The following is a 22,624-nucleotide window of genomic DNA, read 5'->3' as shown; positions in this document are numbered from 1 at the left end:
CAGAAAATGGCCAGAAGTGGCGCTGTGGCTCAAGTGGCAGAGTGCTAGCCTTGAGCAAGAAGAAGCCAGGGACAGTGCTCAGGCCCTGAGTCCAAGGCCCAGGACTGGCAAAAAAAAAAAAAGCCCTAGGCAAACTTTCTTGGGCGTGGCCACGTGGTTACTGTATATGTTCTTGATACATTGTATATTGTATATATGTCTACTTGACCTAGAGAAGAGATAGAAAAACAGGGCGTAAGATATCACAAGAAATGTAGACACTGCCCTACTATGTAACTGTACCCTTTTTGCACAACACCTTGTCAAAAAATTTGTGTTCAATTAATAAACAAATTTAAAAAAAAGAATAAAATGTTAGCCAAGCAAAAAAAAAAAAAAAGAAAAGCACAGAGAACCTGGTGGCCGGGTAGGGGATGGGGGGGGAGGGCAGGGGGAAGAAGTGCGGGGAGGGGAGGGGAGAAGGGCAGCTTGGGGCGTGAGGTCCTCTCCCAGTACCGTGGAAAAGGAAAGTGGGTGGCGGACCACTTGGCCTGTCCTCGTGGCCTGGGCCTGGAGCCCCTGAACCCTCCTGGCATGACAAAATGGACAGGATGTCATAGAATCTAAAAGCCGGGGTTCAAGACCCAGCTCCTGACATTACGAGAGGTGTATTAGGCAGCCCCAGCCTTCCACGTGTGAAATGAGCGGACAGGACGGTTTCCTTTCCAGGGCTTGGGGGCAGGGGGAGGGCAGGGGTGGGGGTGGGGCAGCATGAAACCAGAGGTATCCTGGTCAAGCGAGTCATGATCACAGAAGCCGAGATTGGCATTTAACATTTATTATAATAAACTCAGATAACAACTCAGCATCCCTTGTCTGGGGGAGGGGGGCTCCCAGAGAGCCTGGGCCCTGGGGCTCTCGCGTGGAGTCCTGGGCTCTCTCAACTGGGGTCCTCCATGACCCAAACGCCAAGCAGTCCATCCTCATAGCTAGATACAAGTCTGGGCTACGAATGTTTTCTTCCTGTGCCCAACATACAGGTTGAGATGTATTTTAACCAGTTATCTTCTAGCTTACTCCAAAATACACACAATCCAAAAGGGCTAGGAAGCAGACACTCTGTGAAGTCCTACAAAAGGGCCTTTGTGTTTGGACGTGGAGGTCCGATTGGCTCACAGGAGGATCCGGAGAGGTCAGGTGGGTGGATGGTTTTTCTAGTTCCTTCCACCAGGCTTAGGGAGCAAAAGCTTCTGGCCGGGTTTGTGGGGTGTTTCTTTCTTTGTCTCTCTTTCTTGGTCTGTCTTTGGTGTGGGTTTTTTGGTTCCAACCTTCAACAAGCAAGAGGGACAAATACACAGACTCTGTAATTGCAATGAGGTTCCAATGCGTTCTGTGCATTGTACCCAAAATAAAATGTACACACACACACACACACACACACACACACACATGCACACACACAGTGTAAGCCACCTTCAGTTCAGTGACAGGCAATTCCATCACAATGAATGTGCACCCAGCAAAAGCTCCTGTTGTGTGTGTGTGTGTGTGTGTGTGTGTGTGTGTGTGTGTGCACGCCAGTCCTGGGGCTTGAACTCAGGGCCTGGGCACTGTCCCTGAACTTATTTTTGCTCAAGCCTAGCACTCTACCACACGAGCCACAGCGCCACTTCTGGCTTTTTCTGTTCATGTGGTGCTGAGGAATCGAACCCAGCGCTTCACACATGCTAGGCAAGCACTCTATGGCTAAGCCATGCTCCCAGCCCCGGAAGCTCCTGGTTTGAAATCCGTGAACCATGAAGTTGTTAAAAGGCGCTTCACCAACAGCAGGGCGGAAAGGCTGCGTGGAGGGGAGTGGGGAAGGCCGGCTCTCCCACCGGGCACTTGGACCATATTTATTGGGTGACTGCTGCTTGACTTGAGTGTCGGTCACCAGAAACCAGCGCCTTGGTGCAGGACTGGAGCCAGAAGGCTGCTTAGAGAAGAGAGGCCCGGGGCTGCCAGGGGCCTGGGGCAGCACCAGCTTAGGGTTCTCACTCTGCAGCCTCCGCAAGGACGGCGGGAGGCAGCCAGGTGGCTGACCCGGGCAGAGGCTGTGGCTGAGGGGTGTGAACCTGGGCCGGGAGGGCTGGCCAGCCCAGAGGAGCCCAGCCCCGGCGGCTCCAGGCCTTCCCATGCAAAAGCCTCATCTTAAGGGAGGGAGGCCAGCTGTTTCCATGGTGACACAAGGTGGAAAGTAACTCAGGACCGGAGTGGGTGGTGGTGCCGGCCAATGGCAGGCCCCACCCACTCCCACGGGAGACACGCCTTCCTCCTCGGGCTCCAGGCTGGGGGACTGGGCGGGGCCTTGGAAATGGGCTCCTGGACTCCGCCCCGGGGCCTTTGTCTTCCACCCTCTGAACTCTGCCCATGTAATTATTTAATTAGCTTTTGTGTTTACTTCCCAAAGAGACTAGGCCCGGAAGGCAAGGGAATTACCTGTGCATAGCTCTGGCTTTGTTTTCTCCTTGTCTTCCTTCCTTCCCTCCCTCCCTCCCTCCCTTCTTTCCTTCTCTTCTTTCCTTTCTGTTGTGGGACTTGAACTTAGGGCCTGGGCAGTGTCCCTGAGCTCTTCCACTCAAGGCTAGCGCTCTGCCACTTTGAGTCACAGCGCCACTTCCAGTTTTTTTTTTTTTTCCTGGTGAATTGGAGATAAGAGTCTCATAGACTTTCCTGCTGGGGCTTTTCTCATTTTTTCCTAATCTTCTCCATTTCTAGAAACATTTAATATTTCATATCTGTACATGAGTGTGTATTTGTGCAGGCTTGTAGGCACAGGTACATGTAGGTATGCATACATGTGTGTGTATATAAGTACGCACAAATGTGGCAGTACACACACATTTGTGTGTGCAGGCAGGCACACAGGTGTGTACGCACACGAGTGTATAAGTGTGCAGTGTGTAACTGCATGTGTGTGCACACAAGTTGGGTAGCCCCTACAATATTTGGGACCAGAGAGTTTCAGATTTTCCCTGCCTCTGGGATATTATCATATTCATAACGAGATACCATGGGGAGCGGTCCCAAGTCTGTACACAAAATTCCCTCGTACTTCACATGTACCTCGTGCCGCAGCCTAAATTCCATTTTAACGCGAGTTTCACTGATTTTGCCATGAATCCCAGTTTCACGGTGTGCACACCAGAAAGTTGTGAATTTGGGGCATTTTGGCTTTTCAAATCGCGAACATTCAATCTGTATACATATACACATATATCCATCTGTCATCTATGTATCTAACATCTATCATCTATCTATCTATCTATCTATCTATCTATCTATCTATCTATCTATCGTCCATCATTTATCTATCCATCCATCCATCATCTATCCATCCATCCATCCATCCATCCATCACCTATCATCTCTCTATGCCTTACACATAGAACCACTACTTGCCCTTGGGGTGGCATTCCGCTGCCCACCCCCTTCCCCCCAGAACACACGACTGGCCTCACCCTGGCCAGCACCTGCTGCGTTCCCAGGCTCTCGGCCCAGGTCTGCCCAAGGCCCCGAGGCCTCGTTTGGTCAGTCCTCTCTCCTCAGTGCCTAGACTAGCTACTCAATACATCTCTAGGAGATTTTCTTTAAGACTAGAAACTAGATCGCCACGTCTAGCTTACCACCCACAGCAATGACAGGACTTAACCACAATGAAAAAGCCAAACACAAGGAATGGTATTGTGGAGGGCACAAATCTAAAGGCCCAAGGCTGTAAAAAGGAGAGTCACTCCGAGGTCACTGGAGAGGCATGCCACCTGCCTGCACGCCTGCACCAGACCGATGGGCTCCTTCCCCATGGCCCGTCTCTTCCAAGGTGGTCACGGGGACCCCTGATCTTAGAGAGGGGACCCTGCCCCTCGCCAGGAGCCTAGAGCAAGCCTTTGGACACACCTTGATCGCACACCCCGAAGTGCTGGCTTGCCCCTGGTGGAGGCAGAACCTGTCCCTGCTCCCTGGCCTTGATCTCTCACAGAAGCACAACGTCTAGATGGCCCATGCTGCCATGTCCCCTGTCGTCTTTCTCTGCGGCAGCCGGGACGTGCATTCCGTCTGCTCTGCTCTCTCCTGTGGGAGGGCGGGCGCCAGCCAGCCGCCTCCCGCAATCCTGCCTTGCACAGTGGCCAAGGTCAGAGCTCAGGATGCTCTCAGTCCCAACAGCTGCTCTGAGCAGCACCCAAGAGGGGCTTTTGCTCCCCCCGTCCCTCCCTCCCTTTTCCCCTTGTTCAGAGCCTGGAACTTTTGTGTGGCTTCCCCCCACCCCCCAAGATTGATGCTCTACCACTTGAGCCACAGTTCCATTTCCAGCTTTTGTTGCTGTTGAATTGGAGATGAGAGTTTTATGGACTTTCTTGTCCGGGCTGGCTTTGAACCTCGATCCCCAGATCTCAGCCTCCAGGGTAGCTGGGATTGCAGGAATGAGCACCAGCATCTGGCCAGGAGTTTCTGCTGTGTAAAACATTGATCTGGTCTCTCTGACGATGATTTGGTTGTCTCGGAATCACCAAGTCCTTTCGCCAAGCTCCTACGCAATGGACACGTGGAGACCCCCCGAGTTTTTGCACGCCGCTCACCCCTGCTTTTTGCGAGGTGAGAGTAAGGGTTGGGGGTAACTGGATTGTGAACGGTAGCAGCTCAGCCTACTAACAATCTCATGGTCTGGGAAGTGGAGCTGTGGCCAAACACGCGCACGAAGCCTTGAGTTCACACACACACACACAGTCTTATAGTTCTAAAAAAGAATATGTCCTCTTAAACTTCAAGAGAAACCCCTCCCCAATGAGGCCGCTCGCCGCTGGCAGCTCTGGGTGTCACGGAGTCCCCCTCTCGGTGTGGCCCCCGACACGAGCCTCTGAGCCTCAGACGCTGGTCCATCAACAGACATTACCAGTACCGGCACTGGAGAGAGGAGGTTCAGTGAGCTGGGGTTCAGTGAGCTGTGGGGTTAGCCCCTAGCAGACATGGGGGTTGGGTCAAGTGGCTTCCTGGTCTCCCCCACTTCTCAGCTGCCCTGGAAGCTGGGAGGACAAAGCTCTTTGCATTGGTAGCACAGCTTCCCAGGGCAGGGGACGGAAGCTGCCGGTGTCCTGGGGGGGGGGTCCCCCACTTAAGTGTCCCCACGGTGCCGCTGCGAGGACACCCTGTTTGGTGTTTGTGACCTCAGGGTCCTCGCCTGGCGGAGCGGCCAGCGTGCGGGTCTCGAGGGAGCGGATCTGCTCACGCCGCAGCTCGGAGCTCCCCGCACGGCCACCGACCTGCTACCGCCGGCCCCAGACGCCGGGGAAGGGGGGTGGGGACATGGGGACGTGGCCGTTCTAGCAGGCCCGGGACTTGGTCCCCACCATCCGAGCTTCTCAGAGAAGCCAGACATCCACAATGCCCTTAAGAAGAAAATCCCCCCCCCACCCCCAAATCATCCCGCGAGCCAAACAGAGCACATGGCGGGGGTGTGGGGGGGGGGGCGGCTGCTTGACCCCCGCGGCCGCAGGGCCTCCCGCCGCGGCCCCGAGCCGGTGTGAAGGCTGGCTGGAGAAAAGGGTTTACGGCATGCCCACGCCCCGTTCATTCAAACGTAGAACGAAAGCAGGTACGTACGAAGACATCAATACGTGCAGAAAAATATGTGCATACGGCCAGACACACGCACGCCATCCACACTCGCATAGGTGTGTATATATACACACATACACACATGTACACCCACGTATAGGTGTGTGTGTATGTGCAGGCACGTAAGCATGTCCCACACAACATCTGGGACACACGTTAACTACGTGTTCATCTGAGATTCAGGAGCCGGGGGTGGAGTCCAGGGGTTCGGTGCCTGCCTAGCCTGCTGCGGGCCCTGAGCTCCAGCCCTAGCGCAACCCCTTCGGTGGCGATACAAATAAACCCGTGAAACTCAAGTGCAACGACTTTCCCTCCAAATGAGTGGGCCCCACTGGCCTTGCCCCAGGTCTGTGGGGGAAGGGAGCCGGCTGTCCATGGGCTGGGGTTGGCTCTTGCCTGCCCCCCCTCACCCCCCGCAGCCTCCAAAGGCAGGGGGAAGGCTTCTGGTCTGGGTTTAATGGACAGTTTCCCTGAAGGTGTTTTCTGCTTAGAAGGCCTTCAGTCATGCAATGTTGATCCCAAACCTAGTTTAGAGGGCTCAGCCTCAGAACACCCAGAGTCCCAGGTATTGCAGAGTGGTGGATTTAAACCATTTTTTTTTGGTCGGTCATGGAACTTGAACTCAGGCCCTGGGCATTGTCCCTGAGCTCTTTTGCTCAAGACTAGTGCTCTACCACTTCGAGCCACAGCGCCACTTCCGGTTTCTTGGTGGTTAGTTGGAGATAAAGAGTCTCACAGACTTTTCTGCCCGGGCTGGCTTTGAACCATGATCCCAAGATCTCAGCCTCCTGAGTAGCGAGGATGGCAGGGGTGAGCGAGCCACCGGTGCCTGGCTTCCCCTTCTTTCTCTGTTTCCTCCTCTGCTGGGGACGAAGCCCAGGGCCTTGTGCTCGCTACTCAAGCTCTCTGGCGAAAGGAAGTGGGGTATGTGGACAGTCTCGCCCTTCCCCCGGGACCCGGGGCTCCAGGGAGCTCTGGTTCAAACCCAGCAACCAAATCCAGCCCCGGATTGAGCCCCGTGGACTGCTGAGCACTGCAGACCAGGGCCGGGTCAGCCTCAGACCTGCTGTCACCAGACTGGTGGGACTTTTGGGATGTGGGGACAGCAGTCTGTCTCTAGAGCTGTCTTCAGACGTGACTCACACGACACTGCTTCTGCCCTAAGGCTGCCCTTAGGGCTGGGGCTCATTATGTCACAGGATGTCCCTGTTTGGGGGACCCTGGGAGGGCATACCGTACAGTACCATACATCGTACCGTATGGGCTCTGTGAACTGGGGACCAAGTTGCTTCTCCACTTCCCATTGGCTGCTGGGAAGCGCCGAGTCCAGTGGGGGTTTTCATTCCTCTCTGGGCTCCATTTTGAACCCAGTCCCGCCCCCCCCCCCCGCCCCGCTCCTGATTCACATCATCGGTGTCAGTGGGGGTCCTGGGGCTCCCACTCCTTTTTCCATTTTTTTCCTCATGGCTTTGCCTCCAAGCCCCCGAATCATTCAGTGTCTAAGATTCAGTGTCTGGACTCTTGCTTGCCTCTTAGATCATGGGTCCAAATTGCGGACGGGTGTGGGCTGGGCCGATGCTGGGGACGGAGGGCGGGCGGGCGGGGTGGGGAGGGCGGTGTGTGGGTGTCCAGGCAGCCGTGCCCATTGCCGGTGAGGCCCCAGGGGCTCTTACCCTCAGCAAAGACCGTCTCTACTGTTTCGGGCTCCCCGATCACAACGCCTCGCCATACCTGCCTCTCGCTCTCTTTGAACGGACAGTTGCAAGGTGCGGGGTCTTTTGAATTTCGCTGCTCACGATCCTCTAGACGTTCCTGAGGGAAAATACCAGGTGAGCAGCAAGAGGGCATCTAGTTACAAATCTGCTCAGGTCCCGATCTGGGGCCAACTGTGAAGCGCAGGGGCGTCTGCTGGGAGCCACTGGCCTCTGCTTGCCGAAGGTGGGGTGGCTGGGTGAGGCTCCAGGCTTTCCCCCCAACCCCCACATCGTGCTTCTTCCTGGTGGGGCAGTGTTTCCGAGCCCCCCCCCCCCCCAACACTCCCACCCTCTTCAACGTCTACCCATTTCTATTTGGTCAAATCCACAAAGTGGCCACAGGGAAAATGAGATCTAGGGGACACACGGCCCCAAGAACAATCTCAGCCCACCAAGAGCTGGGTGTGGGGGGCGATGGCTGACAGCTGGCTCTGAGGGTTCCATCTGTTCAGACTTTCTCGGTCCCAGCTCTAAGTGAGACCCGACGTCTAGAAGACAGAGGCGCATCGGCTCGTTAAGGAGTGGGAAAGTGCGGGGCTCTGGCCTGACAAAGCTGTGGCTAAAGCCCCTTGGCTGGGAATGGCTTGGCTGGACTCCGGACAGGAAGCAGAATTCCCCCACATCCCCTCCTGAGAAAGGGAAGCCCCTGCTCATTGAAACACTTCCCATTGAGATTTCCCCCTGGAGCCCATTCACAAGAAGTATCGGCTTTTTCTTGGCCACCACCCCAGTGGTTTTCACAGAACAGAAAAAGAGATTTACAAAGGAGCTTCCAGCTTTAGGAGGACTGGGGTGGGGGGGGGGGGAAGTCTCAGGGTTTGTTGGGCTCATCAGCCGGAGGGAAGTTCTCAAAACGAAAAGGACCCCCCTCCTCTTTCTCCCCATCTATGGATTCTTCCCCCCACCCCAGAGTAACAGACTAACATTGTGCACTGTGTGGCAAGCATGGCCTACATGGGGACCCCAGAAAGTCCCCCAGAAAGTCCCATTGTGGCCACTTCTGGATAGAGTCTGAGCACCGATGGGGCGGGTCACTGGGGACTGGGTTACACTGGCACCCCAGGGTCAGGAGGCCCAGGGCCACGGGGTTCTCTGCGCACAGTCGGTCTTGAGGTTTCTACAGGAGTTTGTATGTGGGTTCATTTATGCAGCTCCAAGTGTCAGTATGGAAACAGGACTTTGGACTCGGATAGAGTCTGTGTGTGTGTGTGTGTGTGTGTGTGTGTGTGTGTGTGTGTGTGTCCGTCCACGCGCATGCACACGCGTGCCTGTAGGGCAGGGTGGTTCTGATCCCCTCCCCTCCCAGATCAACCAATCTTTCTTTAAGGATACGGACAACATTCTATACAAGAGGCTTGGAAAAAAGTGGAAGTTCCTTGAGAAACTATTACCGGTAAAATCAAAGAGTTCTAGTTTCCTTTACTTCCCCCCACCCCCTTTTTTTTTGGAAAATGAAAATACCAAGCTGGGTGCTGATGTCATCAGCTGGGTGCTGGCTGTCATCCTAGCTACTCAGGAAGCTGAGATCTGAGGATTACAGTTCAAAGCCAGCCTGGGCAGGAAAGTCCACGAGACTTTGATCTCCAATGAACCAACAAAAAGCTGGAAGTGGAGCTGTGGCTCAAGTGGTAGAGAAGAACTAGCCTTGAGCAAAAAAGCTATGGAAGAGTTCTCAGGCCCTGAGTTTAAGCCCTAGTACCAGAACACACACACACACACACACACACACACACACACACACACACACACACACACACACACGAGAGGAAAATAGAAAAAGAAAGGAAGATCAAAGGGAAAATACAGCCCTATGACAGATGTGTACAGAATCAAGCAAAAGTACAATTTTTTCCCCTCTTGACAACTTGTTAACCACACACACACGGACTTTGGAACGCAGAGCAGAGAGCAATGGCAGGGGCAGAGGTGAGATGGGGGTGCCAGGGGCCTGCACGGAACCCCAGCACTGCTGCTCTGTGTCTCCTCTCGGAGCCTCTGATCCCCGGGGCCCCTCGGTTCCCGCTCTGTCCCCAGGAATTCGCAGGTGTGGGCTCTAGCTCTTCTGGGGGGTCCCGCGGTGGGCTTAGCAGGGCCATTTCAGATCTCCAGCCATGGAGGCTGTGTGGGGCCCACGGGCCCCACAGCCTCTGTGCTGTGGATGAATGAGGTGGCTCATGACTAATGCATGAGACACCGATTATGCAAATCCTCAGGCTTCCCCCACATCTCCTCCTCCCCCTCCCCCCCAGTGGGCTGGACTGGGGGCGGGGCCTGGGCTGCCAAGCCTCAGGGGCATCTCTGGAACTCCTCGGAGGGCTCCGCAAAGACCAGGCAGCGGCCATGCAGCTGTGGGCACTGTCCTCGGCCGGCGGTGGCCCCATGCCCCATGCCCGACGAGGGCTGCCATGTTTCACTCAGAGCAGGACAGAGCCTGCTGCCCGGAGGGCTCCAGGGCGTGGTGGGGCTCCGTGAGAAGCCCACCTGCGCAGGCTTCCGGGATGGGGCGGGCAGCCTCGGCTGGCCCGGCCCCCTCAGAGCTCAGGCCGACCGCAGCCAGGCGGTGTGCACGCACGCACGCGCGCACACACAGTTCCCGCACACACAGGCAAACGTATGCTCACACAGTCCTACCCATGCCTATACGCATGCACACGCGCGCACACATGCAAACGCACGCTCAACATACCTGCAGTCAGTCACACGTGTGCAAATCGTCACACATGGAAACAGACAGCCATACACAAATAGCCACACACACGCGAGCATGCACGCACACACGTGTAAACACTCATGTACACACAGGTGCAAGCATCCGAGTCGTACACACACCAGTCTTCATGCATAGTCATGTGTGTTCGAGCATGCAAGTGCACACATGTGCATACACACACACACACACACACGGGAGCACACGCACAGCTCCAAAGTCAAAGCTAACGATTACAGGGGGGACCTTGATGCCCGGCCCGGCCCAGCCCAGAGCCTCCATTAGAGAGATGACCCAGCCTTCCCACCAGCTACTGTGGGAGCTCACTCAAGTGTCTCCCCCCACCCCCCCCCGGGGGCTGGGTTTCCTCATCCGTGAACAGGCATCCTCGTTCTAACCAGGCAGGGGTAACCAGGCTACCCTGGCCACCCTGGCAAAGCCTGCAGATGGGGGCGGAGGTTCCTTCACGTGATGGCAGCCTTGAGATCTGCTGTGGCTTGGCGAGAGATAAAGGTAAGGGCACTTCTGGCTCTAGAGAGACCTCACGGTCCCAGCGCCCAGCCCGGGGTGGGGGTGGGGACCCAAAGCCCACCCCGTGGAGTGCACGAGTGGATGGGTGTGGGCAAACTGTGGAGTCCGCAAGGAAGCCTCTTGGCCAGCATGCTGCAGGAGCGGGGCCCTCAGGGTGCTGGGGAAGTCCCCTGAGGGAACACGGGGGCGGGGGGGACATGCTCAGGCCGGGTGCCCCAGTCCGCAATGTGCCCCCTCACATCCAAACCCGCTCAGCTCTGAGTCAGACAGCGAGAAGGCCGACAGTGAGCCCACCTGTGTTGTCTCTAAGCCTCACGGTGACCCTGGGAGGCAGAGGCGGACGGCAACTATTTTCTGATGAGGGACCCGGGGTTCAGAGGGGTGGAGAGACCAGCACAAGGTCACACCGTTAGCAGCCAGGAGGATTTGAACTCGAGGCTGACTGGTGGACTTGTACTATGCCGGTGTGACTGACGGCTCCACGTCAATCTCTCAGCCTGTTTCCTCGGTGGCTCCCCAGCCCGGGCGGGTAAACCCTAGCTCTGGCTTGTGATTCCATGGGGTGCGTGGCTTGGTGAAGACCTGGGCACCTGCCCGGGTCACGGTGCCCAGGCTCCTTCGTCTCGTTAATGGAATGCTCTCCACTTCCCGTGCTGAGCCAGAAGATGCCGTCTCCAGAGACCCCCCTCCACCCGTCACTGCACCGGACCAGACTCCATCTCTCCAGTTACCCATCCATCCACCTGCCTAAGTAGCAACCAGTCCCTCTGTCTGCCTGTCCATCCACCCGTCCACCCGCGATTCCTTGGTTATCTACCACGCTCCAGGCACTCCGATCTCTGTCCTCACTGAGCCGCCTCACCCACGGTCACCTCAGTGGAACGAGACCAATGCAAACCACGACCATTGTCTGAAACGTACAGGTGAGCGCCGAGTCTCAGAGGGGTTGGGTCACACCCTAAGTGGTGGAGACCCAGGCCGGCCTGTGGAGGAAGCTCCTTCCTGGCTCTCAGCACCACCGGCTGAGAGGGATCTGAGGGGCGTCCTTGGGGGCTCCGCCCCCTCTCCCCGCCCTCGGGAGGCCCCCCCTCACCTTCTGCTGCTTCATGACCCTGTTGAGCCTCTTCTCCTGGCTCAGCTGGAGCTCGGTGCGCTCCAGCGCCTCCTTCAGCAGCGCCTTTTCCTCCGTCTCCCTGTAGACGTCGTCCTCCAGCTTCGCCAGCTGCGACTGGTACGTCAGCACCGACACTTTGCTCTGTCTGGGTGCGTGGAGAGAGGACGGCGTCCGCTTCCCCCTCGCCGTCCCATCCACGCCTCTCCACGTCCTTCCGCTGCGCGTGCGCGTGCGTGCGTGCGTGTGTGTGTGTGTGTGAGACTTGGGGTCCCATTACAAGCAGGAGGCTGCCATGGCCATTTGTAGGGACCCCTCCCTCCCCACTCCCCAGCTCATCATGAGGCTGGATGTGTGAGTGGGGGGAGGGGAGGTAACAGAACCCTCAAAACCCACGATCAAAGTCACGATCAAGGTCGTGACAAGGACAGACTCGCCCTACCGGGGCCTCCTTGGTGAGACTCCCCACACCTGTCCCGGCTGGGGGGGGGGAGGGGGGTGTCTGCGCTCGCCGGGCTGGGCCCCCAGGGGGAGGAGCTGGCCCCTGGCGGGCACGCAGGCAGCCGTACCTCAACTGTTCCACGTCCTGCTCGTAGCCTCTCAAGAGCTCCTCCTTCCTCTGCAGCCGCATCTTGAGCTGGGAGATCTTATCGAACACCAGGTCCAGGTCCCGCTGCCGGAGGTGGTGGACTTTCTCCCTCTCCTTGGGGGACAGGTGCTTCAGGGACACGTGGCCCGACATGTCCTTGATGCTCATCAGGCTCCCCAGGGTTCGGCTCATGTCCATGTACTGCAAGGAAAGCGGTGGCGCCCGCGGTGAGGGAGGCGGGAGGGGGGCCTGGCGTCTGGGTCCGCGTCGTTCAAGGTCGGCGCGCTGTGAACCGGTGCACCGGGGCCTTTCCTCTCCCCACCTCCGCGCACACAGGGGCCTCTGTCTGAAGCGGAGGGAGAGAACGACAACACATCTCAGCGCCCGGCTAGCCGCCCGGCTGTGCAATTGGGGACCCACGCTGGGCCTCGCAGAGTTAATAGAGCAACGAAGTAGGTCTGCCCTGCGGGTACTTAGTTAATGGTGGCAGAGTTAACAGTGGTCCTGGGGGAGCAGGCGGGGGGCGGGAAGGGGTGGGGTGGGTGGGGACACGATGGCACTGGCACGTACCAGCTTTTCACTGAGATCTAAGGCTTCGGCCATGTCCGACGTCCCCGACTTTCCCGCGGCGGGGCTGCAGCCCGTGTTGGAGTAGCCGTTCTGGGACTGAAATAAAAAAAGAGAGAGAGAAAAAAAAATCCAAACTCTCTCGGCATGCCGTCGGGAATGAGTTCCTCTAGCCAGAAGCTAAAGTGCTGGAGAGAGACGGGGGGGGGGGGGGGGGGGAGAGATTCCATTCCGTTCCTGACCCTGAAGTGACTCCGTTGTCAGCTGCCATCTGAGGACTGGGTCCCACCCTTCAGGGAGCCGTGGGGAGCCCTCCCCCACCGCCCCCCCTCCCCCACCGCCCCCCCTCCCCCGCCTCGCCTCCTCCAGAACGGAAGGTCCCTCCCTCCCTAGGGCTTTTAGAAATCTCTGGACGCATTTTAGGATGTCATCGGTACCCCTGGTCAAGAATGTCACTAAAGTATCTTACGTGTCACAGAATGTGCCCCCACCCAGACAGGGCAGGAACCATCTGTCACCAAGTAGGAAGAATTCTGACAAGTCCCCGTCTCTATGACAAGCGCCCCAAGACGGGACGGTGTGGCTGGGGGCTCACTACCTCGCTCCTACGCACCGGGTAGAGGAGCACATGTTGGTTGAATGAATGACTAGACGGATGGGTGGATGGATGCATGAATGACTACTTAGAAAACCACCCCTCTTCTATAAATGGAAGCATCTTATTTCTGTGGGGCTGAAATGAGGCCTTATGTGGTCAAATGTGCTCCTGATGCTGGAAGCTGCTAGAAGCTGCTAGAAGCTGCCAGAAGCTGGTGGTGTGTCTGAGACTGCTGCCAGCCAGCCGGCTGAGGAAGCCTAGAAAAGCCTGGGAAAGCCACAGAATGGGCAGGGAGGACCACCGTTGACCGAAATAAATCTCGAACCAAATTGGGCTTCAAGTGCTCACCGTGCATGTGGGGAATACGTGTGTGTGTGTGTGTGTGTGTGTGTGTGTGTGTGTGTCTGTGCACGCTGTACTGGGGCTTGAACTCAGGGCCTCAGACTCTTGCTTGGTGTCTTTGCTCAAGGCTGGTGCTCTACCACGTGAGCCACAGCTCCACTTGCATCAGCTGGCCCTGCTGTAACACCCAGAGATGACCACAAGGAACCCCAGTTACAGAGACAGAGTTACAGGCACAAAGGTGACCATCACGGGGAAGACCGGCTGTGTTTGTCTGGGTCAGGAGGGACAGAGTTATGTCAGGATGAGGACAAAAGAAGCTTTGCTACCAAAGAACCTAAAATGCCGCCTGGTGTGCACAGCCCACGCTGCCCAGTCCTCTGCACCCCTCTTCAGAAATAGCCCCCGTCCCCCCTTTTCCTGCTTCTCTGCAGACTAGCAGGGTGCGGGAGGCAGGCCACCAAGGCCTCAGGCGTGGTTTCATGAATGGAATTACCATTCCTTATCAGTGAGGGCTGGGCTGGGGGCCCTGACTGTCCGAAGCCTTAGGATCTCTCATCTTCATGAAGCTTGGGGAACAAGGCCTTGACCATGAACAGGCCAAGGAATGAGGTACACGTGGGGCTCAGTTCCCCGCCCCGCATACAGCAAGCACTCGGCCGATACCCGCAATCCTTCCTCCTGCTTCTCTCTTTAAAAGAGGGTTTGGAGGTTTCCTGCTATGTGGTGTCAGTTGTGGGATAGAAACTACCTCCAAGGTTGAAGGTCAGGCTGGGAAGCAGGGGTCTGTCTCCCTTCCCAAGTGATATCAGCTTATTCCTGAAGAAATTCATCCTGGACTCTGGTAAAATGTCCACAGAGTCATCAGAGACAGCGTGGGTCCTGATAGGACCAGAGAGGCTGGTCTCGTGGTCTCTTCTAGAAGCCTTTGGTCCAGCTATGGCAGCAACAGTGTGTCCCGCGGGTCCTGGGATGGACGCAGACCCGACTGTCCACTGTCACGAATCCCAGGGGGTCCAGAGCCTTGCCCAAGGCCGCGGGTCCCCTGAAGGAATTCTCCCTTCCTCCCCAGGGTGGGTCCTTCCTGCCACCTCCTATGTGATCGTGGCTTGTCAAGTAACAGGGAAAGACAAAACTGGGCAAAGTCACGGCTCAGAGATTAGCCTACCGGACCTTTCCTGCGGAAAGTGACGCTCCGTATCAAATGGGGAGGGGGAGGGGCCACAGAGCCGGCCCAGCGCCAAAGCCACGATGCGTCCTCGCCCCGCTGTGGAAGGTGGAAGCCACCTTGCGGAGCCAGGGTCCCCCAGCTCGCCCCCTGGGGAGGGCACACACCTGCCCCTTGGGGAGGCGCTGGCCCCATCCCTGGGCTCCTGGCTGCCCCGAAGCCCACCCTCTCCATGTGCCAGGCCCTGCAGAGACAGGTGGGCTTTCGGTTACCGCTCGGATCTCTATTCTTGAGAGAGTTGGCAAATCGGGTTTTGCGTCTAATAATATTTTCTGGACGTTTTTTCCATCCTGAGAGGCTTTAATTCTAGAACTGATTCATTCAGGTGGTCCTTATGATCTATAAAAGAAATAATTTAGACTCAGGAGGAAGTTATTATCATGTGATAAACCAGAGCTATGATTTACGGGACACTTACCAACGGGCCCTGTTTTAAACCCCCGGGATCTCCTTGGGCAGATGAGGAAACTGAGGCCTAGGGATTAACTAACTTGGCCGAGGCCACAGAGCTACAGGCGTCAGCACCGGGGTCTTGAGGGTGAACTTGGCCTAAGGTCTTCCAGTCTTCACAGAGCCCCATCCCTCTGCCAACTCTAACAATACCAACGCTGATCTGTGGACCGCTTTAGATCACAGCCATTTCCACCCAGCCACCACGACAAAAGAAAGAGGACAAGGGTGAGTGTTTCATGATGTCCCATTTATTTAACATGAAGGCCCACACCGGACGGAGGTCAGCCCTGCCCATCTTTCTGCGCGCTAGAAAGCCCTTCCGATTACGAGAGAGTGGGGAGAGAAGGCGGGGGCCTTGCCACACCGGCTCTGGGCCCCGCTGGGACTAGGGACACTTACTGGGCGAGCCGGCCTTCTCCAATTCTTTGATCCGCATTCGGAGTTCGGACAAGGCCTTCTTCTGCCGCTGAATGACCTCCTCGTGTCGGGACCCTCTGCACTTAGCCCCCAGATCGCTGAAGGATTGTTCCTGGGAGCAGAGACAGACGGACGGAGCCGGTCAGGGAGCTAGAGGCTTCTCTCTCTCCCGCCTCGCTCTTATGCATCAGTTCTGGGGCTTGAACTCAAGGCTTTATCGTCTCCCTTAGCTTTGCACTCAAAGCTGGTGCTCTACCACTTGAGCCACACCTCCACAACCAGCTTTTTTTGGTGGTTAACTGGAGATAAGAGTCTCCTGGGTTTTCCTTCCTGGACTGGCTTTGAACCACGGTCCTCCGAATTTCAGTCTCCTGAGTAGCTAGGATTATAGGCGTGAGCCACTGCCATGGGCAGATGCTTCCCTAGTATTTACAGAGGCGTGAACAACCCCTGCCCAACAGGGCCGTGCCATTTAGTGCTTCTGGAAAATACCATAAGGACTTCCACAGAGCAGGGATTTAAATTTTTCATTGCCAAGCGTCAGATCCCACTAGAGGAAGATTTCAAGCTTTCCTGACTACTTAGCATGGATATAAATAAAAGATCCTTCCATATTCCTCCTCTACGTCTTCTTTGTTTTTTCTTCTAATATTCTTCTTGTGTGCTGGGTTCCTATTTGTTACCATTCTGGTCTTACGAACAACAAACCAGGGCCTTTCACTTGATAGGCAGTGGTACTCTACCACTTGAGCCAGGCCCCTAGTCCTCAAGTTCTACTTCTGGAGGGGCATGTGTACCTACTTTTCCCCCTTCTATTCTTTTCTCAGTGCTTGGAACTAGCCTGAACTCAGGACTCTGTGTAAGTATGGGCTCTACCACTGAGCCTGGCACCAGTCCAGACCACACAGCGCTCCGTTATAAACTACTCAGGGGTGGCTGCCTTCTTTCTCCATAGGGCATTTGACAAATGGGCTCTTGGGTGGTGTGCAGAGCAGAGCTGAAAAATTCCTACATGCATGCATGTTCACACCTAACGTTTAGAGGCCCAATGAACCCCGCAGCCCCTCAGGGACTCTGGGGCAGAGCAGTTCATTTATTTGTTCATTCATTCATTCATTCATTCACCTATTATTCATTTATTCCATACTGATTTTTTTTCTTGTGGTATTAGAGTTTGAACTCAGGGCCCGTGTTTACTCAACTTCATTGCTTAGCTGGGATTCTACCCCTTGAGCCGCACCTCCAGGCTGGGTTTTTGTTAGTTATTTTGGAGAGGGAGTCTGACAGACTCCAGCCTGGGCTGGCTCTGAGCCTCCATCCCCTGGACCTCAGCCTCCCGAGTCGCTAGGGTCACAGGCACGAGCCACCGACGCCTGTCCGAGTGCTGAGCTGTGTTCTAGGTTCTGGGGGCTCAGCCGTGACTCCGCTGACGTCAGGGATTTGATTTCCTAATGCAGTGTCAGGCAATGAGGAGACGAGCAGGGGAAAGGAACGAGGAGCAGCAAGAAGGGGGGTCTGGGATGGGGTGGGGGGCGGGGTTCTGCTTGTAGACGTGTTGCTAGGAAAGGCCTCAGCCAAACTGGCAAGAAAGGGCAGAAATCAACAATCTGGTTCCCCTGTAACTATTTTTAAAAAGGCAATTTCGGTTCATCTTATACTATTGGTACTGATAACATATATAGTACGAAGTGAACTGAAATCATTAACACTTTATATAGCTAGATACGTCTATCTGGTTCTCCATATTTTTTTCTTTTCTTTCTTTTTTCTGTGGCAGTTCAGGGGCTTGAACTCAGGGCCTGGGAGCTGTCTCTTAGCTTTATCACTCAAGGATAAAGTTCCACCACGGGGGCCACTTCTGCTCTGAGATTAAGAGTCTCAAGGACTTTGAACCATGAACCTGAGATCTCCAGCCTCCTCAACTGCTAAGATTGTGAGCCACTGGCACCCAGCTTCTAGCTCCGTTTCTTTTTCTTTTGCCTTTGCTGGTCCTGGGGCTCAGGGCTTGAGCCCTGTCCCGGGGCCTCTCTGTGCTCAAGGCTAGTGCTCTACCACTGGAGCTACAGCGCCACTAGTAGTTTACTGGAGCTAACCTGTCTGGGCTGGCTTTGAACCGCCATCTTCCGATCTCTGCCTCCTGAGTAGCTAGGATCACAGGTGTGAGCCACCAGCGCCTGGCTCCATCTCTATTTCTTTATTCAGATATGAGTGCACGTATCTATCAATCTACCATTAGCTATAGTCCACCTCTCCCTCTCTCCTTTCCTTCTCTGTCTCTCTCACTCTCCTATTCCCTCCTCTCTTAGTATATCTTTTTCTCTTTTACCCTTTGTCTCCTTTGCCATTTCTTTCTTTCTCTCTCCCTCCTTCCTTCCCTCCTGCCTGTGCCTCTGTTTGTGTCTCTCTGGGCTCTGTCTCTCTCTCCTCTCTTCCTGGGCCCTCTCTCCTCTCTCCTTCGCAGACAGGATTCCAGGCCATGAGGAGGGGTGGGCCCTCCAGCCTCCCTGGCGGAGGACTTGATTCCTGGGTGGCCCACGGTGGGTGACAAGAGACAGGCAGGTAGCCACTCTAATTCCAGAGACTGGGAATTGCTACCAGGCATTGGTGACTTGGGGGCCTCTCAGACTCCCAAACCCCGTGCTAGCCACCCTGGCCGCCTGGGGTTCAAGGACCCACGGTCTCCTTAAGGGGTTCATCCATGCCATCTGAGGTCCCCCTGAGAATGGCCCAGCCCCCACTGTCCCCACCACTGGCTCTGGTCCAGCCTCCTCCTGCATAGAGGCCCCCAGTGTTGCGGGGGGGGGGGAGGGGAGTCTGTCAGCCCCGGGGGGGCCGTCACCGGAAATGTTCCTTGTGCCTGAATACAAGGCCGGTGGGAGATGTTGACCTCAGGGGTCCCCGGGTGGACGCGGCAGCAAGATTTCAGCCTCTCCTGGGTTTGACGAGGAAGAAGCCACCATGCTGCGACCTTCCTCTCATCCCCCTGGGAGCGTCTTCATTTGGAGAGGGCGGAGACTTTCTCACACAACTCTCGAGCCCTCTGACCCACGCTGGCCAGGAAAACAGGAAGTAGCCTGGGGGGGGGGCGGTTATTCTAAAGAGGAAGAAATACTTTTCTCCTTTTATCTTGAAGCCTTCAGGCCTCCTCAAGGAGGCCCTGGTGACCGGCGCCTGTCATCCTAGCTACTCCCGAGGCAGAGATAGGAGGAGCCTGGGTTCAAAGCCAGCCCTGGCAGCCAAGTCCATGAGACTCTTATCTCCAATGACCCAGCAAAAAGCTGGAAGTCAAGCAGTACAGAGCCAACCTTGAGTGGAAAAAAAACAACGAAAGGACAGCACCCAGTCCCTGGGTTCAAGTCCAGTACTGAATGCTGAAATGCCTCTGAGTCAAGCGTTGCTCTTAGGTCTTGGGCTCCCGACAGGAGTGGCTCACACTTCCTGTCCCACGGATCTTCTCACTGCCTGGACCTCCCCCCCCCCCGCCCCCATCTTCCTCCCCGTGGCTGCGATAGCAACGGAAGCTCCTTCTGTTCAAGCGCTGGACAGCCCTTTTGTCCAGGCTGCCCGTGGCCCTGGCTCCCCGCTGCCTGGCAGGAGAAAGTGTCTTCGCTGACACATTTGGCACCGTTTCTCAGCCCGAGTCCAAAGCCTCTTCCTGGAATGCCTTGCTCTCTGGAAAGGACGTCTGGGGCTCAAGGAAACCCCGGCCTCAAAGAACCACTCTACTCCACAGCCAGCTTGCAAGGGATCATGGGAAGTGTCACAGCACCAGCCACAAGGGCAGAGTGTGGGCGTGGCCTTGGGGGCTGGCTTGGTGAAAGTGGTTCTCTCTCTAAACACTCCCCGCTGGACTTGGGGGACAGGCCCAGGACAGCCAGCGGGTGGCTCTTCGGGACGGATGTTTGGTCCCATGGAGTAACCCCTCTGGACTCACATCTAGAAACGTGCTCCTATGCATGCACAAGTGTAGTAACTGAAGCAATCACGAGATCCCGAGAAAAGAGAAACAGACTAAACGTCCAGTGTGGGTGACAGGTGGCAGCTAGCCTTGAGCCCTGGATAGAGAACGGGGCCAGGACGCCAGAACGTCTTGGTGAGAACACTGTAATTAAACTTTCTCATCAGCCTCAAGGCTCATCAAAGCACGGAATGTCACAAGGTGGACTTGCGGGCTAATGACCAGCTTCCCTGCCAGCCTAAGGTAAGGCAATGAGTTCTGAGACAACAGATCTTTCACTCACTCACCCAGGCCGGCAAACCGTGGCCAGACGCAGTTGGTCAAGTGCAATCCAGTAAACTTCTCTCACCCTGGGACAGCGACTGTACCCTAGGGACCGGCTTTGGGGAGGGACTTAATGCTCCAAGCCCCTTACAGACAGTTAAAAACAACAACAACAACTTGTTCTGGGATGAATAACATGATCATTCTGTCCCCAGAGATGACCCGCGATGAGTCTGTGGCCAGGTGCCAATGGCTCAGATCTGCCATCCTAGCTACTCTGGAGGCTGGGATGTGAGGATCAGGGTTCGCCAGCCTTGAGTGAAAAAGCTCAGGGACAGCACCCTAGGCCCTGAGTTTAAGACCCAGTATGGAGACACGTGCACGCGCGCGCACACGTAAGTGGTCCCCATGAGGTGGGAACTGTCATTACTCTCAGACAAGGGCACGGGCAGTGACCTGACATCCTGCTCACTGTAGTCTGTATCGGGGACGCTGGCCTCCTCCAGGAAGACTGAGGACAGCCCCTTCCACCTGCTTCTGCCCGCAGTGGGCAGGTCTTTCCTTCTACATCTCCCCAGGCCCTGCAGAGGGAAAGCCAGCCGCCCCTGGGGGCCGTGGGGCCCACGACACTCACCTCTTGGCTGCTGGAGAAGACGTCTGGGTGGATGGGCTCTATCTGTAAGGAGATGTCGCATTTCTGGGTGGGCTTCCGGGGCTTGGGCTCCTTCTCCACGCTCAGCTGGAGTTTGCTTTTGTCTTGGGAGATCCTAGGGTGGAGGAGGGGATGTCAGGGGCGGCCACTGCACCAGGCGCCAGCGCCTCCCGCTCCTGCAGACCAGCTCTGACTTGACAGGAGACTGTAAGACGCCTGTCCCTGGATTCGAATTCAGTTACAGAAGCGTGGCGGGGCAGGGGACAGGCATCTGTCCTTCCTTGAACTCTCGGCCTGTGTCTGTCGGATGCAGTGTATGTGTTGGTCTTTCAGTACTGACAGGGTCAATCCAGCATTGCCTGCCATTTTGCAGGCAAGCGGGAGCATGGCCGCGGGGCGGTGCCTCGTGGGGCCTGTGGGGGCGGGGCCTGGCGAGGGCGGGGCCTCGTGGGGCCTGTGCCTGGTGAGGGCGGGGCCTCGTGGGGCCTGTGGGGGCGGTGCCTGGCAAGGGGGGCCTTGTAGGGCCTGTGGGGGCGGTGCCTGGCAAGGGCGGGGCCTCGTGGGGCCTGTGGGGGCGGTGCCTGGCAAGGGGGGCCTTGTAGGGCCTGTGGGGGCGGTGCCTGGCAAGGGCGGGGCCTCGTGGGGCCTGTGCCTGGTGAGGGAGAGGCCTCGTGGGGCCTGTGGGGGCGGGGCCTGGCGAGGGCGGGGCCTCGTGGGGCCTGTGGGGCGGGGCCTCGTGGGGCCTGGCGGGGGCGGAGCCTGGCAAGGAGAAGGGTCAGGAGCCCATTTCTCCCCGACAGTGTGACCCGTGGCCCAGGCCAGGGGGCCACGAAGCTCCCGGAGACACACAAGCACTGCTTGTGCCCAGACTGGTGGGGACACCGCTTGTGTTAAGATACAGGGGATTGGACCGGGAGCAAGGCTCAAGTACAAGTGCCCGCCTAGAAAGCATGAGGCCAAACTCAAATCCCAACACTGCCAACAAAGAGAGAAATATGGATAAATTATGCTATATCTATGAAACAGATGTAAATCTGTGAAATATAGATAACACCAACCCACTTTTTTTTTTCCCCCCGGTGCTGGTCCTGGAGCTTGAACTCGGCTTGGGGGCCCTTCTTGAGCTTTTTTTGTTTGTTTTTTTTTTGGCTCAAGGCTAGCCCTCTACCACTTGAGCCGCGGCTCCACTTGTGGCCTTTCCCTGCTTCATTAGATGAGAGTCTCACAGGCTTTCCTGCCTGGGCTTCAAACCGCCATCCGCAGGCGTCTGCCTCCTGGGTAGCTAGGATGACAGGTGTGAGCCACCGGCACCGGACTCAACTCCCATTTTTAAAAAGATTAGTCCAGGAGACAATGACACTATATATATATTTGGTCAGAATCAGGTCTTGAACTCAAGGCCTGGAGCTTGACCCATTTTCTTTCTCAGCTGACACTCTACCACTTGAGCCCTGCCTGCAGCCTAGCCTTTCGCTGCCCAAGATGGAATGTCACAGACTTTTCTGTCCAAACGGGCCTAGAATTGGGATCCTCCTGAGTAGCTAGGGATACTGGTGTCTGCAGCAGGGGTGCCGGCCACCACCCGGGTTTGTGTTTCGTGCAAGTCGCCGCCTTTGGCCGGTGTGCCTGCGGAACGAGCAGGCGCGGCTCCGCCACGTGTAAGAGGTGGGCAGGGGGCAGAGGAATCAGGCAGGGCGGGGGTCCCGGGCTGTGTGTGGCAGGAGGGAGGGAGGGAGGGAGGAGGTGGCCTGTCAGCGGAGTCGGGTCCTCTGGGACAGTCCACAGCAGTGTTTTAGAAGGACAGGACGGGGCAGAGCTGTTT

General features: G+C 56.4%; 1 protein-coding gene across 1 annotated transcript in view; it reads right to left on the bottom strand.

Annotated features, from left to right (window-relative positions):
- Positions 1-916: 916 nt before the first annotated feature.
- The window catches only part of Fhad1 (forkhead associated phosphopeptide binding domain 1), a 90,756-nt gene continuing 69,048 nt past the window's right edge, over positions 917-22,624 (bottom strand). Inside the window, 8 exon segments of the mRNA XM_048349825.1 lie at positions 917-1,307; positions 11,717-11,882; positions 12,304-12,524; positions 12,894-12,989; positions 15,271-15,341; positions 15,344-15,397; positions 15,911-16,040; positions 20,785-20,917. Coding sequence (XP_048205782.1) covers positions 1,194-1,307; positions 11,717-11,882; positions 12,304-12,524; positions 12,894-12,989; positions 15,271-15,341; positions 15,344-15,397; positions 15,911-16,040; positions 20,785-20,917 — 985 coding nt within the window. The 3' untranslated portion in view covers positions 917-1,193.

Source organism: Perognathus longimembris, chromosome 7 (assembly GCF_023159225.1).
Source record: "Perognathus longimembris pacificus isolate PPM17 chromosome 7, ASM2315922v1, whole genome shotgun sequence".
NCBI classification, from domain to species: domain Eukaryota; kingdom Metazoa; phylum Chordata; class Mammalia; order Rodentia; family Heteromyidae; genus Perognathus; species Perognathus longimembris.
This window is presented reverse-complemented; position numbering and strand designations above follow the sequence as displayed.